This window comes from Myotis daubentonii, chromosome 3, assembly GCF_963259705.1.
Source record: "Myotis daubentonii chromosome 3, mMyoDau2.1, whole genome shotgun sequence".
In the NCBI taxonomy this organism is placed as follows: domain Eukaryota; kingdom Metazoa; phylum Chordata; class Mammalia; order Chiroptera; family Vespertilionidae; genus Myotis; species Myotis daubentonii.
In genome coordinates, this window is record NC_081842.1 from 397,636 (window position 1) to 411,636 (window position 14,001).

Genomic DNA, 14,001 nt, shown 5'->3' on the forward strand with positions numbered 1-14,001 from the left:
CCCCGCCCCCCACTTCTAGTGAATGTCAGACGTCTTCCCCAAAGTGCACGCGAGGACCTGTTCTCTGAGGATCATTACAAAGTGGTCAGAGAGGGTGAGGGCGACGGGGGAGGGAACGTGCTGGAGAGAAAGCCAAGCCTCCAGGCCCGAGGGGACGTCTCCGCGGCGAGAGAAAAGCTATTGATACGGATTCGTCTGAGCGGCGGGGCTGCATTTCCCCAGAAACCCAGGAGCCCCCGGGAAGACATGCTCACCCATGGACCGGGGGGGGGGGGGGGGCGGAGGATTTAAAGAGAGAGAGAGAGAGAGAGAGAGAGAGAGAGAGAGAGATGCTTAAGGGCCTTGCAGGGCCCCGCTTCGCTCCCCTCTGCACACCACCCGCCCGCGTCCGTCCCGCGTGCACACAGGACCAGCGGCAGCGGCAGGGGCTTTGGCGGAGACGCCCGCGGTCCCGGGGCCCTGGCCTCCTAACGGGTCCGAAAGGGCCACTTCCAGCCTCGGGGCGGCCGGTGCTGGGGCTGCGCTGGGGAGGCCGACGTGTTCCTGGGAGAGAGCAACGCATGTCCCCCCCCCTCCCCCCCGCCCCTCACCTGCTGCAGGACCTGGGCGGCCGTCTCCAGGGAGCAGTCGAAGACCACGTGGAACTCGCGGGCCCCCTTCATCTCCTTGAGCAGGGCCTTGGCGTCCTGGGTCCCGGGCGGCAGCTGCCGGATCCGGATCCGGAGGTTGTGTCTGGAGGGGGCCTTGATGAGCTCCTGCAGGCGGATCAGACCTGCAGAGGCCAGAGGACACGTGTTCATTCCAGCAACTCCCATCATCCCCGAAAGGTAGCCAGAGGCCCGTCCAGGTCACACTGCTGACGGCACGCGTGTGGTTCCCCTGCCCGGGCGGATGCACTGCGTGGCCGCGTGTGGGGGAGATGTGGGAAGCATGTGGGGGACGCATGGCTGTGTGTGGGGGACGCATGGCTGTGTGTGGGGGACATGGGGCCGGGACGCTCACTCTCCCAAGCGCACCAGGAATGCATTGGGGTGCAATCATCCTCTGCAGCCGACACCCCCCACTTTTAACAAATGACGTCCGTGCCCCTCACACGGGCGTAAACAGGAAGTGGCTCCGTGCGACAGGGAACACCTGCCCCTCCACCAGCCGGGGTGGGGGGACTTCGCGGGCTGTGACCCCTGCGGCCCCGCCAGGGTTTCTCGGTGACGAGGTTTCCCGGCTGAGGAGCCGGTGGCCCAAAGTCAGCAGTTCACAACCTGTGGGTTGCGATCCCTTTGGGGGTTGAACGACCCTTTCACAGGGTTCGCCTAAGACCACCGGAAAACGCATCTATAATTACATATTGTTTTTGTGATGAATCACTATGCTTTCATTATGTTCAATTTGTAACAATGAAAATACATCCTGCATATCAGATACTTACATGACGATTCATAACAGTGGCAACATGACAGTGATGAAGTAGCAACGAAAATAATCTTATGGTTGGGGGTCCCCACAGCATGAGGAACCGTATGAAAGGGTCTCGGCGTGAGGAAGGTTGAGAACCACTGCCCTAAGTGATGGCGTCCTCCCCACGGAACCTCCTGAGAAGCGGCTCCTGGGCTCTCGCTGACGGGGCGGCGTGTTGCCGTGGGGAATCCTTTCTCCATTAAAGTAAAGAGGCCACAGACGCCTCAGAGAGGGCGGCGAGGGAAGCGAACAGCAGCCTTTAACCCCCTCCTGCCGCCTGTAGGGAAGGGCGCGGCCCACGCTGGCCGGATGTGGGCTTTCCCGCGAGTAGGACTGTGAGTGGCGCTGGCTTCTGGTTGTTTTTTAAAATATGTTTTTATTGATTTCAGGGAGGAGGGAGCGGGAGGGAGACAGAAACAGCAGTGAAGAGAGAGGATCACTGACCGGCTGCCTCCCGCGCGCCCCCCGCTGGGGATGGAGCCCACAGCCTGGGCCAGTGCCCTGACTGGGGATCGAACCCAGGACCCTTCAATCCGCAGGCCGACGCCCAGCCCCTGAGCCACCCCGGGCAGGGCTGGCCGCGCCGGTTTTTAACAGAAGTGCTTATGGGCGTGACGCACGGTCACACCCCGCTCCCCGTTACCTCGGCCGCGCTGTGGACTCTGCCGGCCACGCCCGTCATGTGGAAAATTGACTTTAAAAAGAAAATCACGCAGCTCTGTGCCCTCGGGAGCTGTGGGCTTCGGGAACCGTTGGAAACGCTGAGCTTCGTCGTGTTCAGATGGAAACGGCGGCGTGCGCGGTGGGAGACGCGGCCGATGGCCCGACGCCACCTGCCCGGCTGCACTCCGGCCTTTACTTCCTGGTTTCCAGCTCTTCCCCCCGAGGGCACATCCTTCGGGCTCCCCCGTCCAGAGGTGCCTCCAGGACCAGGCACGGGTGGCACTGACGGACGAGTCCAATGGGAGGGCGAGGACGCAGGAGGCGGGAGCCCACGGAGCCTCCCGCTCAGCACCCCCTAAATGCTTCAGCCTGAAACTGGATGTGAGCTGGCTGCCCTCCTGGCACCTGCTTCTTGTCAAGTCAATCAACACGATGGAAGGCGCTGAGGGCCAATCAGGAGCACGGCCTCCTCCCGACCCACCTGTCCGATGCGCACTCAGGGCGGGACAGGGCCAGCGAGGACGGGAGCCCCTGAGTCCTCACGGCCGGCGTGAAGCAAGCGCCGCTGTCTCCCAGAGCAAGGGAGCGAAGCCAGGCCCCCGCAGTCAGTGGCTCCTGAGGGCCCTGGGGCAGCGGGAGGGCGTGGACCCCACTGTCCTCAGGGAGCCCGCCCCCCACCTCCCGTCAGCGTCCCCCTCACACAGAGAGACAGCTGTGCCGGGGAACAGGTGCAGCTGCGTTATCTGACGAGACGGGAACTCAGAGACAGGCACCCCCCCACTCTTCCTTCTTTTTTAAAAAATATTTTTATTGATTTCAGAGGGAGGAACAGAGAGAGAGATGGAAACATCAATGATGAGAGAGGATCATGGATCACCTGCCTCCTCTAGGCCTCCTCGGGGATCGAGCCCACCACCCGGGCATGTGCCCTGACGGGAATCGAACCCGGGACTCTCTGGTCCGCAGGCCGATGCTCTATCCACTGGGCACACCAGCCAGGGCCATCCTTCCTTCTTCTTTTCCTGGCCGCTCCACGTCCCCTGGCGTTTCCTACCCTCCTGCTCCGCCATCTCTCTCTCCCCCTCCCCCCCCCACACACACACACTCCCCTGGAGCAGGACCGCAGGGAGGTCCGCGTGGCCCTCACAGGAAACAGGAAGCATTTAAAACGCGCGTGTGCCCTGCAGGGCCTGCTCTTTCGCGTGGCGGACGGAACGCCAATCCCGTGTGTCTTCTTGTCTCGCTGACGCGCACGCATCTGTTTGGCATTTAAAGCTGAAACGCTTCCTCGCTCCATTGGCTTTTAGAAACACTAACGTTTCCGGGGGCTCCCTGTGCGCCGGGCCCCCCGCTAATGGCCGAGGGTGCGCGTGGACGCGTGGCGCTCCGGTCCTCACGCCGCACAGGACACTGGCCGCCGGCTCTCGCCCTGGATGGGCCTGGGCTGCTGCCTGACTCCAGGGACGGTGAGCGGGGCCCACGGAGAGGGCAGCTCGCACAAGGTCGTGTCCCGGCTTAAACCTCTCGATGCCCAATCCAGGCTCTTGTCACCAAGTCAGGCGGCTCCTGACTGAGGCTTCAGATCACGGAACAACTGACCGAATTACTAACTAGCTAGCTAACTAGCTAACTGACTGACTGACTAACTAGATAGCTAACTAACTGACTAACTGACTAACTAGCTCACTGACTGACTAACGGACTGACTAGCTAACTTAATAACTGTCTAACTAGCTCACTAACTAACTGACTAACTAGCTCACTAACTAACTGACTAACTAGCTCACTAACTAACTGACTAGCTCACTAACTAACTGACTAACTAACTGAGTAAGTAGCTCACTAACTAACGTTGTAAGCAGGGAACTGCAGAAAGGAACGGAGGACGGGCTCGCTCAGCGGGAAGCCTTCGACCTTCCCTTGGCAAAGAGGCTTCGTCGACGCCCCCCCCTCCCCCCGAATCAGGGTGACGGCGACTCTCCCGGCCATTTCACAGAAGTCGGTTATTTCATCACCAAGAGGACGGGGAGAGCACCCGTACACGACCAGGCTCGCGGACTCGGTTTCCCTCCGGAAGAGCTCACGCTGGGCCCCACCTCGGCTTGGTCTGCACGGGGTGTGTGTGGGCAGAGGACGGGCCATGGAGGGGTGACAGACCAGGTCCCGGGGACGGGCAGCGGGGACAGGGCTCGCCTTCCCTCCGAGCACGTGTCTGCGTGGAGGAAGCCTGCCCCTCCTTGGCCAGCCTGGTGGGAGGTACAATTCAAAGGGCTTTTTAAAAACTGTTTTTACTGGTTTCAGAGAGGAAGGGAGAGGGAGAGAGAAACATCAGTGATGAGAGAGAATCATTGACTGGCTGCCTCCTGCACGCCCCCACTGGGGATGGAGCCCCAACCTCCTGGTTCACAGGTCGATGCTCAACCCCTGAGCCTCGCAGCCAGGCGGCGTTCCGTGGTCCGTGTTTGTGACTGTCGTGCGGTGACCACGGCGGGTCCTCCTCTCGGACACACGCTGTGTTTAGGGGTGAACGTGTCGTAAGGTCTTTCTCGTGGGGAACAAAGTGCTGTTCGCCGTCCCAGTCGCTGCAGCTGTTTCCACAGCGAGAACCACAGAGACGAGGCGGCGAGAGCCTGGAGCCCGGAGGGAGGGGGTGCGGGACCTCCCGGTCCACGGTCACAGCTTTCCCCAGGTTCCCATCTTCCTAAAGGAAGAGGCAGCCTGCCCGGCGGGGCCCCTGCTTACAGCGCCGGCCTCGGGCTGAAGGGTCCCGGGTTCGGTTCTGGTCAAGGGCACGATCCTTGATTGCAGGCTCGAGGCCCAGTCGGGGCCATACAGGAGGCGGCCGGTCGGTGATCCTCTCTCATCGATGTTTCCATCTCTCTATCCCCCCCCCACTTCCTCTCTCTCCAAAAAATGAATAAAAACATTAAAAAACAAAGAACAAGGCAAACCTGCAGCTGTGAAATCACACAGGCCTCACGTGTCCACCCCGGCCGGGAACGCAGCCGGAACCACACCGTCGGTTGGAGGTGCCGGGGAGCAGGGAGCCCGTTAGTCACACGCGGGCAGGGAGCTTCCGAAATGCCGGCGGCCACTGCGGGGCCCTGGCCTGGGCCACCTGCCCATCTGCTCTCGGGCATGACCAGGAGAGACGCTGATTGGCATGAACACGGGGACCCTGGGAAAAAGGACCCGCTCCTTCCAGGGCGTTCGAAATTTCCCCGGAAAATACAAAACCAAACACACAGAGAGAGAAATGAAATTTCCCAGGATCCCCCTTAAGTGACAACAGCATTGCTGTGTGCATTGCTGTGTGCATTGCCCTGCCGTGTGCATTGCTGTGTGCATTGCCGTGCCGTGTGCATTGCTGTGTGCATTGCCCTGCCGTGTGCATTGCTGTGTGCATTGCCGTGCCGTGTGCATTGCCGTGCCGTGTGCATTGCCCTGCCGTGTGCATTGCTGTGTGCATTGCCGTGCCATGTGCATTGCCGTTCCGTGTGCATTGCCGTGCCGTGTGCATTGCTGTGTGCATTGCCGTTCCGTGTGCATTGCCGTGCCATGTGCATTGCTGTGTGCATTGCTGTGCCGTGTGCATTGCCGTGCCGTGTGCATTGCTGTGTGCATTGCCGTGCCGTGTGCATTGCGTTCCGTGTGCATTGCCGTGCCGTGTGCATTGCTGTGTGCATTGCCGTTCCGTGTGCATTGCCCTGCCGTGTGCATTGCTGTGTGCATTGCCGTGCCGTGTGCATTGCCCTGCCGTGTGCATTGCCGTGCCGTGTGCATTGCCGTGCCGTGTGCATTGCCGTGCCGTGTGCATTGCCCTGCCGTGTGCATTGCCGTGCCGTGTGCATTGCTGTGTGCATTGCCGTGCTGTGTGCATTGCCCTGCCGTGTGCATTGCCGTGCCGTGTGCATTGCTGTGTGCATTGCCGTGCTGTGTGCATTGCTGTGTGCATTGCCGTGCTGTGTGCATTGCCCTGCCGTGTGCATTGCCGTGCTGCGTGCATTGCCGTGCTGCGTGCTGTGCACCGTGTGCCTTCACGGCTCGGTGCACCGGGCACAGGCCCCCAATAGGCCGGGCGGCTGCTGTTTTGCCGGAGGAGAGGGAGGTTAACGGGTTGGGGGGCCCTGAGCTTGGTCACAGGTGCTGGGCATAGGGAGGGACCTCAAGGACCCCTCCAGGCGGCGGCTGCTGAGCACCCGGCTGGAGAGATCGGCTCCTGGGGCGGCAGCTGGTCCAGGCCGGATGGGGAGAGTGGCAGTTAGTGAGCGTGAGTTCGAGAGAAAAGGGCCAGGTTTCCCCGAGTCTAACCCGGGTCCCGGTCATTAGGCCTCAGCTGTGGGCCCCCTGCCCCCACGCCGGGACCCCGACACCACGCACGCATCAGGCTCCTCGTCCTGGGGACCTCGAAGCAGGCGAGGAGGCCTTTCCCAATCGGGGAGCTACGTTCTCAGGCCTCACCGTGTCGATGGAAACGGATGGTGGTGAGTGCGTCACCCCGGAAACAGCACATGTGAGCGCAGACCCTCACACACGTAGAAAACGCATCACAGGAGGCGAGACTCCCCACAGGAGAGGGCCCGTGTCCCCCAGGACGCAGAGGGGAGGCCCTGTGCCCGGAGCGGCCTGAAGGGGTTTCTCAGCTGAATTCTGAAACAGGGGTCTGGCCAGGAGCCACGGTGCCTGAAGGGAAGGACGCCCTGAGGGTGGGGGAGGTGAGTTGTAAATTACCGGCTCCTGGGTGCTGGGAGCCTGGGCTCCTCATCCCAGCCACTCGGGGGTGAGAAGGGGTAGAAGTGCTGGGCTCCGCACCAGGTTTAAGGGCACGGTGGGCGAGGGGCGGTGGGCGAGATGGGCGAGGAGTGGTGGGCAAGGGGTGGTGGGAGAGGGGTGGTGGGTGGGGGGGTGGGCGCGGTGGGCGTGGAGTGGTGGGTGAGGGGTGGTGGGCGAGGTGGGCGAGGAGTGGTGGGTGAGGGGTGGTGGGTGGAAGGGACAGGGAGTGGGGTGCTGGGTGGAAGGGACGGGGAGTGGGGTGCTGGGAGGAAGGGACATGAGGATGAAACACTGTTATCAGGTCAGAGTTGAACTCTGTGTCGTCCTGAACTCCCTCTGTATTGCTTAGGGAATGGGGTCCTGGCCCAGGCCTGACTGTGGGGTATATGAAGCGACGTCTGTAATATTCTGACTAGATAACTTATATATCAAAAAGGTGGCATTTCTTTTTAGAAATCCTTTTAAAAAATTAATGATGAGAAAATCACTCCCCCACAGACGCTGGATTGGCTGTCCGGAGCATCCCCCCGTCAGAGCACCCCTCTCCCCCCCGTCAGAGCACCCCCTCCCCACCCCCGTCAGAGCACCCCCCTCCCCCCCGTCAGAGCACCCCCTCCCGACCGCCTGCTGAGCGAGGCCAGAGTCCCCGGGGCCGGTGCCTGTCCACGGGGCTACCTGTGCCGTCCTCGTACACCACGGTCAGGGCCCGCCAGCCGTAGTGGAGGACCAGGTCCAGCACGGCCCTGCCGACGGCCGCCGGGTCGGGGTGCAGGTTGACGTGGAACGCGTCTCGGGCGTCCGCCGAGGGGGGCTTCCAGCGGGTCTGGATGTGCGGGACCTGCAGGGCGTGGCAGATGGACTGCACGGCGCTGGCCGAGGGGCTGTGCGTGGGGCCGAAGAGCGCGGCCACACCCAGGGCCAGCTGGTCGCAGGCTGCCCGCGGGGGTGGTGGGGCAGAGAGAGAGAGAGAGAGAGAGAGAGAGAGAGAGAGAGAGAGCTGTGAATTCATGTAAATTCCAACCCCCCCAGCCTCCTCGCCACCTGCAGGCTCACGTCAGCCTCCAGAGTCCCAGACACTGAGCCCGGGGATGGGAACACCGGCCGGCGAGGAGCATCGCAGGCAGCTGACCCTGGCCTCACATCCCCACCCCTCATCAGGTGGAGTCTATCTTTTTAAAAAAACATTTTTATTGATTTTAGAGAGGAAGGGAGAGGGAGAGAGAGAGAAACATCCATGATGAGAGAGAATCATGGACCAGCTGCCTCCTGCACGCCCCCCACTGGGGATCGAGCCCACCACCCGGGCCTGTGCCCTGACCGGGAATCGAACCCTGACCTCCTGGTTCACAGGTCGATGCTCAGCCCCTGAGCCACGCCGGCCGGACCTCAGGTGGAGTCTAAATCCCTGGCCTGGTTCAGGGGCACCAGGAGCCTCCAGCGCGTCTACAGCCCTTCGCTGAGTGACGCCAGGTGAGTGACGCCGGGTGAGTGATGCCAGGTGAGTGACGCCAGGTGAGTGGGGTGAGTCGCCTGCCGGTGGCAGCGTCGGTGTCAGCGTGGCCACAGGAGTGGGAAGATGTGGTGGGCGGCTGCAGGTGCTTTAGCTCCTACAGGAAACGGCCAGAGAGCACCCCGTGGTGCCGGCACTCCGCTAATTACAGGATAACGAGTAGCAGCACCTACAGGGCGTTGGGAGACGCTGTGTCCACGACGGATTTCAGAGGACGGAGGCTGTCAGGGCCCAGCTCCGTCACCCTCTCAGCTCCACACCAGCCAGTGTGCAGCCCAAAACCCAGTCAACGTGTGTTTAACAACTCATTTATGGCCCGGCCGGCGTGGCTCAGTGGCTGAGCGTGGACCTAGGAACCAGGAGGTCAGGGTTCGATTCCCGGTCAGGGCACAGGCCCAGGTTGTGGGCTCAATCCCCAGTGGGGGGCGTGCAGGAGCAGCCGATCCATGATTCCCTCTCATCATTGATGTCTCTCCCTTCCTCTCTGAAATCAATAAAAACATAATTTAAAAATGTGACCATGTCTCAGAGTCCCCTCTGGTATCAGCAGACCCCAAAACAGGCCCCACCCAACTCTTCCCGGGAGGGAAACCTCGCCGCCTGCCTAGGAATTAGGTTACTTTTTAGAAACTTTTCTGTCCGAAGGCAAAAGGGAATCGAACGCGCAGATGGTGGGGTTGTTTCTCACGGCTTAACCTTTAATCATTTAATCTGATTCCAATTAATTCCTGTATTTGCGGTGGGTGTGGCTCTCCTTTCCACGTGGGGGCACGCGGAGAGCACACCCACTTCTTTGACCCCAAGTTCTCCGCTGTATTTATTTGTTCGTTTTTCCCCTTATTTTTACCCTTTTTGTGGAGATAGAGATCTGACGGGACACCAGTGGCTGGTGCACAACGTAACGACTCACTGTCGGTCACCGACCGCGTGGAAGGGGTTAGGGGAGCCGGGAGGGCGCTGGGTCAGCCCGGGGTCTGCACCCCGTGAGACGGAGGCGAGGACGGGCCTGCCACACGTCTCCTCTGCCGGCACCGCCCACGGTCACACGGATCTCGGCTTCGGGCCGAGAGGCAGGGCCAGCCCGACGTCTCCACTCACAGCCGAGCCGCTTCCTCCCGGGCGGGGGTGCGAGGGGCGAGCTGAGCGGAGGGACGCGCAGCCGGGTGCCTCCCTTAGGATGGGGACCCCAGCACCCACAGGGACCCCAGCGCCCACAGGGACCCCGGTGGCCCCTCCGCACAGCGATGCCACGGGGCCACATGGAGGGACCGAGCAGACCCCTCGCCCGGGAGGCGTTTGGACGTGTGAACGGTACCTCTCTGCGAGGCGTCGAAGCTGTCGAAAGGGGCTATCCGCTGGATGTCGTAGGTGAGGGTGGCGTCGGGCCTCAGGCTGCGGTTCCTGTTGACGCTGGCGACGGCGAACTTGAAGGCTAGCTCCTCCACGTTGGTCGGCTCGTTCTCCGCAGTTTCAAAAATGCCGCCTGCGGGACAAAGGAGGTGCGTGAGTCCCAGTGTCCACGTGGATTTTAAACACATTTTTATTGCTTTCAGAGAGGAAGGGAGAGGGAGAGAGAAACATCAATGATGACAGAGAATCACGGATCGAGCCTGCAACCCGGGCCCGTGCCCTGACCGGGAATCCAACCCAGAATCCTTTGATCCGCAGGCCGACGCTCTACCCACTGAGCAAACTGGCCACGTATATTTTTCAGAGAGAAGAATATAAATGATTCAAACAAGAGGCGCAAAAGAATAAACGCAGGCGGCTCAGGCTGGTCCCGGCCCCGGTGCTCACGCCGATCAGCAGGGGTGCTGGGCGGGCGCACAGGTCCACCGCCAGGCGGGTGCTCATGACTTCAAGTCCGCGGCTGGGCTGTGCAGCGCCTCCGGACGGCTAACGTGGCCCCGTGGTTGGCCCCGTGGAACGTGATGGAGGCAGCGATTTCTGCATTTGCACCCGAATCTTGCTGTGGTCGCCTGAACACACCCTGAGCCGTCTCCTGAGAACCAAGCTCCTCGCATTCGGAAGCAGACCTGCTAGATTCGGGGGGTGAGGGGGTGTGCAGAGAGCTGAGGGGTCCAGTGAGCCCCCCGCAGAGGGTTTCAGAGTGGAAGCATCTCTTCTGTGGCTGGGGGCTCAGAATCCTGGGGTCTGAGGCGAACGCTTTGCAAAGGGCCGGTTCAAGCACTGCCTGCGTTGGCTTGTCGTCTGGTTTTTGGAAACCTTCAGTCTTGCTCCAAAGCACCCAGTCTCCGTCGAAATCCGTTCCTCCACCGAGCAGGACACAGGAACTAGCCTCTCCCGACTCAGACAGCTCAGAACCCGTCTGAACGGTGTTTCAAGTCCCACATTTCCAACCGGCTCGTTTCCCTGACGTGGAGACAGGTAATGAGGTAGTTACCGTGGAAATGCCGTGCTGGTCCTCTCTGGGCTGCAGGAGGGGGGCGGGGCCTGAGGCTGGAGTCCAGCCTGTCGGGTCCCGTCTCCCCCATGAGGGGCTCCCACCTGGAGCCCCTTGTTCTCGGCTCCTCAGTGGCCTGTGGGCCTGGAGCGAAGGCAGGTGCTCCCGGAGCATTAAATCACCCCAAACCCAGGTTCTCCCCCCCGAACTGGGGTGACATTTCACAATGTGCTGACTTCTTCCTAAAGGACACACGTGTGGCCCAGCCAGCCTGGCCCAGCGGACAAAGTGTCCCGGGTCCGACTCCGGCCAAAGGCACGTCCCTCGGTTGCGGGCTCCTCCCCGCCCCAGGCCCTGGTCGGGCGTGTGCAGGAGGCAGTCAATCGAGGTGCTTCTCACATCGATGTTTCTCTGTCTCCCCCCTCCCTCCCGCTCTCTCTAAAATCAATGGGAAACATCCTGGGGGAGGATTTAAAACAAAGAATGCGCTGTGGTTAGAAGGCTGTGTGCTCAGCGATGGTCCACGCGTGCTCAGCCCCCAGGGGATGGGCCCTGCCCAGGGGCTGGAACAGTGGGCGGAAGAGCAGGCAACTCCGATTCCCACGCAGAGGCCTGGGCAGGGGCTGCGGGGCCTCACTGGGTGGGAGCCCCTCCTCCCGGGTGCACGTTTCCTCCGTGGGGCGTCCTCCTGACCGGAACCCGGCTCCCACGACCCCTGCCTGCCCGGCCTGCACGCAGCGTCCCCACAGCAAAACCCTCCGTCTCACTGGAAGGTGAGCCTGATCCCGGCTCTGAGATTCACGCACAGAAATGCCCCGCCCCCCGGCCCCTGTCCCCCCTCTGCCCCCGGACCCCGGGGTAAAAGTGCCTCCGGAGGAAGGAGTGGGGGCAGAGCCTGGCTGTGGGGAACGGCCTCCTCACTCTCCAGACACGGGCGCATCTCAGGGCCCCAGGCCAGCGCTTTGCAGCCACTGCGTGGATGTTAATGCCTGTTTCTTCCTCTTGAGCGAAGGGGCGAGGCCTCCCTGCCGTTTACATTTCACTTTCAAATCCATATTCGTGACTCGCGTCTGGGCTCGGCAGGCCCTTACAGACGGTCTTTTAAGCAGCGCAGGCGGGCTCACGGCCCAGCGGGTCGCCGGCGGTCCTCATTGATCGCGGCCTCCAGGGGCCTGTGTCCACCAGCGGCTGCTCGCGGCCCTTCCCGGCACACGGAGCCGTTTGACGAGCTCTGTCCTCAGAGGCCCTCTTCCCCGAAGGTATGACTCACTCCGGGGTGACGTGGGGGTGCGAGGAGGGGGATTCGTCCTGTGCAAATGCCGGCCAGTTCCCAAAGGATCCGGCCGGTGGCCAACGGAAGATCCATGGCTTCTCGGGGAGTCAGTTCCTGTTTGTGTGACCGACTCTCCCTGACGCTCCTCTCGGCAGGCGTTGACGCGCAGGGTCAGCCACGAGAAACGCCCGTGACACTGGACGGCCGGCCGTTGGGTTAGGGGCACGCGTCATGCGTCCTCACAACATAACTGGCGCGTCTTCCTCTGGCGTCCAGTGCGTTCGGGGTTCGCGCCACACTCGCCGCTTTGGCCCACGGGCGCCGCCCCCCTCGCCGGTCCATGGGGGGGTCAGGCGGAGGGTAGAGCCGCAGGGACTCGCGTCCGTTCTGTGGCTGGTGTCACGTAAATGTTCACACACGACGCGGTGCTCGGGGGACTTCCACGGCTGGAGCCCACGGCCAGGACTGTACCGCCTCTTCCCTGCGGGGCCCTCGCTCTCCGGAGGCGCGCGAGGGAAATCGCTTCTTTAACATCATCCATACGCCCAGCAGGCTCCCGGGGAGGCGTGTACCTGGCCGTGTGCACCCACCTGCTCACTCATCCTCTTAACCTGGCAGCTCATCCGCCACCTGAGAAACGCCTGTCGGTAACGACATGGCAGCGAGCACACGGGAGCAGTCCTGCCCTTCTGCGTGATACGTGCAGTGAGCACTTACGTGTAGCGAGCGTTCACGTGTAGTGAGTGTTTACATGTAGTGAGTACTTACGTGTAGCGAGCGTTCACATGTAGTGAGTACTAACGTGTAGGGAGCGTTTACGTGCAGTGAGCATTTACGTGTAGCGAGCGTTCACGTGTAGCGAGCGTTCACGTGTAGGGAGCGTTCACGTGTAGTGAGTACTTACGTGTAGGGAGCGTTCACGTGTAGCGAGGGGCAGACAGCAGGCCAAGCCTCCGTGTGTGAGAGCCGTGGAGGGAGGGGAGCAGTCGAGGTGCTGGGAGGTGGCTGTTGTTTGATGGTGTCACGTGGTCACAGGTGGAAAGGCCACACGTGAGGAGACACCTGTGGGCAATGAAGGGGGAAGCGGGGAGAGGGCGGGGAGGCTGTGGGCGTGGGTGAGAGGGTGCAGGTGAGAGGGCTGTGCCATGGGCTGTGTCAGGTTCTTGGCTGATCCCAGCTGTGCTCTATCGGCCATGACTGCCACCTGCCCGGCCCTCTGTGCCCCGTTTAGCACCTCGGCCCCTCTGGGTCCCGGCAACGCCGAGCTCGTCCTGTTAGCCGTCCCGACAGCAGACGGCTCTCCCGTCCTAGGTGGCGGCTCCTCAGATCCCAGCTCCTCACAAAGTCCTTCTGCTCCCGCCGCGTGCAGACGGACCCGAGAGCCCCCCCCCTCAAGGGTCCTCTCCCGCCTCTCCCCATCGCTGGCGGCTCTGAAGGCCGACGGGACCCGATGCTCCTGGCCCGGTGGGCACACGCCACCCACGCGGGAGTGAGGGGTGAGCCCCGGCCACGCCTTCCGCCCACACCCCGCTCCGTGTCTGCCCCCCATGGGCCCGTCCTCCTGTTTTTATGGGTTTTACGTCCTTTTAGTGAAGAAGGCTGTGTTCACTCGGGATCCTGGCCCGAGCCGCGGAGACCAGTGGCTGCTGCTGAATTAAAGGGTTTGGAGCAAATTCCAGAACAACATCGAGTCCCTGCCAGGACCTCACAGATGGTGACGGCCGTCTCTCCTGTTACCGCTTCCAAGGGTGACGACGAGATGAGGTCCGTCTAGCACCGTCGTGGGCAAAGCTGCGAATTGCGGGATCCTGCCTTAAAGGCACAGCGTTGCCTGTCGTCCGGTGAAAGCCCTTGGTGCCGTGGCCGCGGCCTCGGGGCATCGAGCCGGCTCCCAGGTGTCCCCGTGGGGACGGAAGGTGCGGG

The 14,001-nt window shown here is 62.0% G+C and overlaps 2 protein-coding genes across 2 annotated transcripts in view; both read right to left on the reverse strand.

Annotated features, from left to right (window-relative positions):
- The window catches only part of LOC132229156 (keratin-associated protein 27-1), a 350,231-nt gene that overhangs the window by 206,439 nt on the left and 129,791 nt on the right, over nt 1–14,001 (reverse strand). The gene's annotated exons all lie outside the window — the stretch shown is intronic.
- GRIK1 (glutamate ionotropic receptor kainate type subunit 1) overlaps nt 1–14,001 on the reverse strand; it is a 106,071-nt gene that overhangs the window by 64,490 nt on the left and 27,580 nt on the right. The window contains exons 2-4 of the mRNA XM_059685904.1: nt 9,717–9,884; nt 7,567–7,824; nt 591–772 (exon numbers count right to left, since the gene is read on the reverse strand). Of these exons, the coding sequence (XP_059541887.1) occupies nt 591–772; nt 7,567–7,824; nt 9,717–9,884 (608 nt within the window). The remainder of the gene's footprint in view (nt 1–590; nt 773–7,566; nt 7,825–9,716; nt 9,885–14,001) is intronic.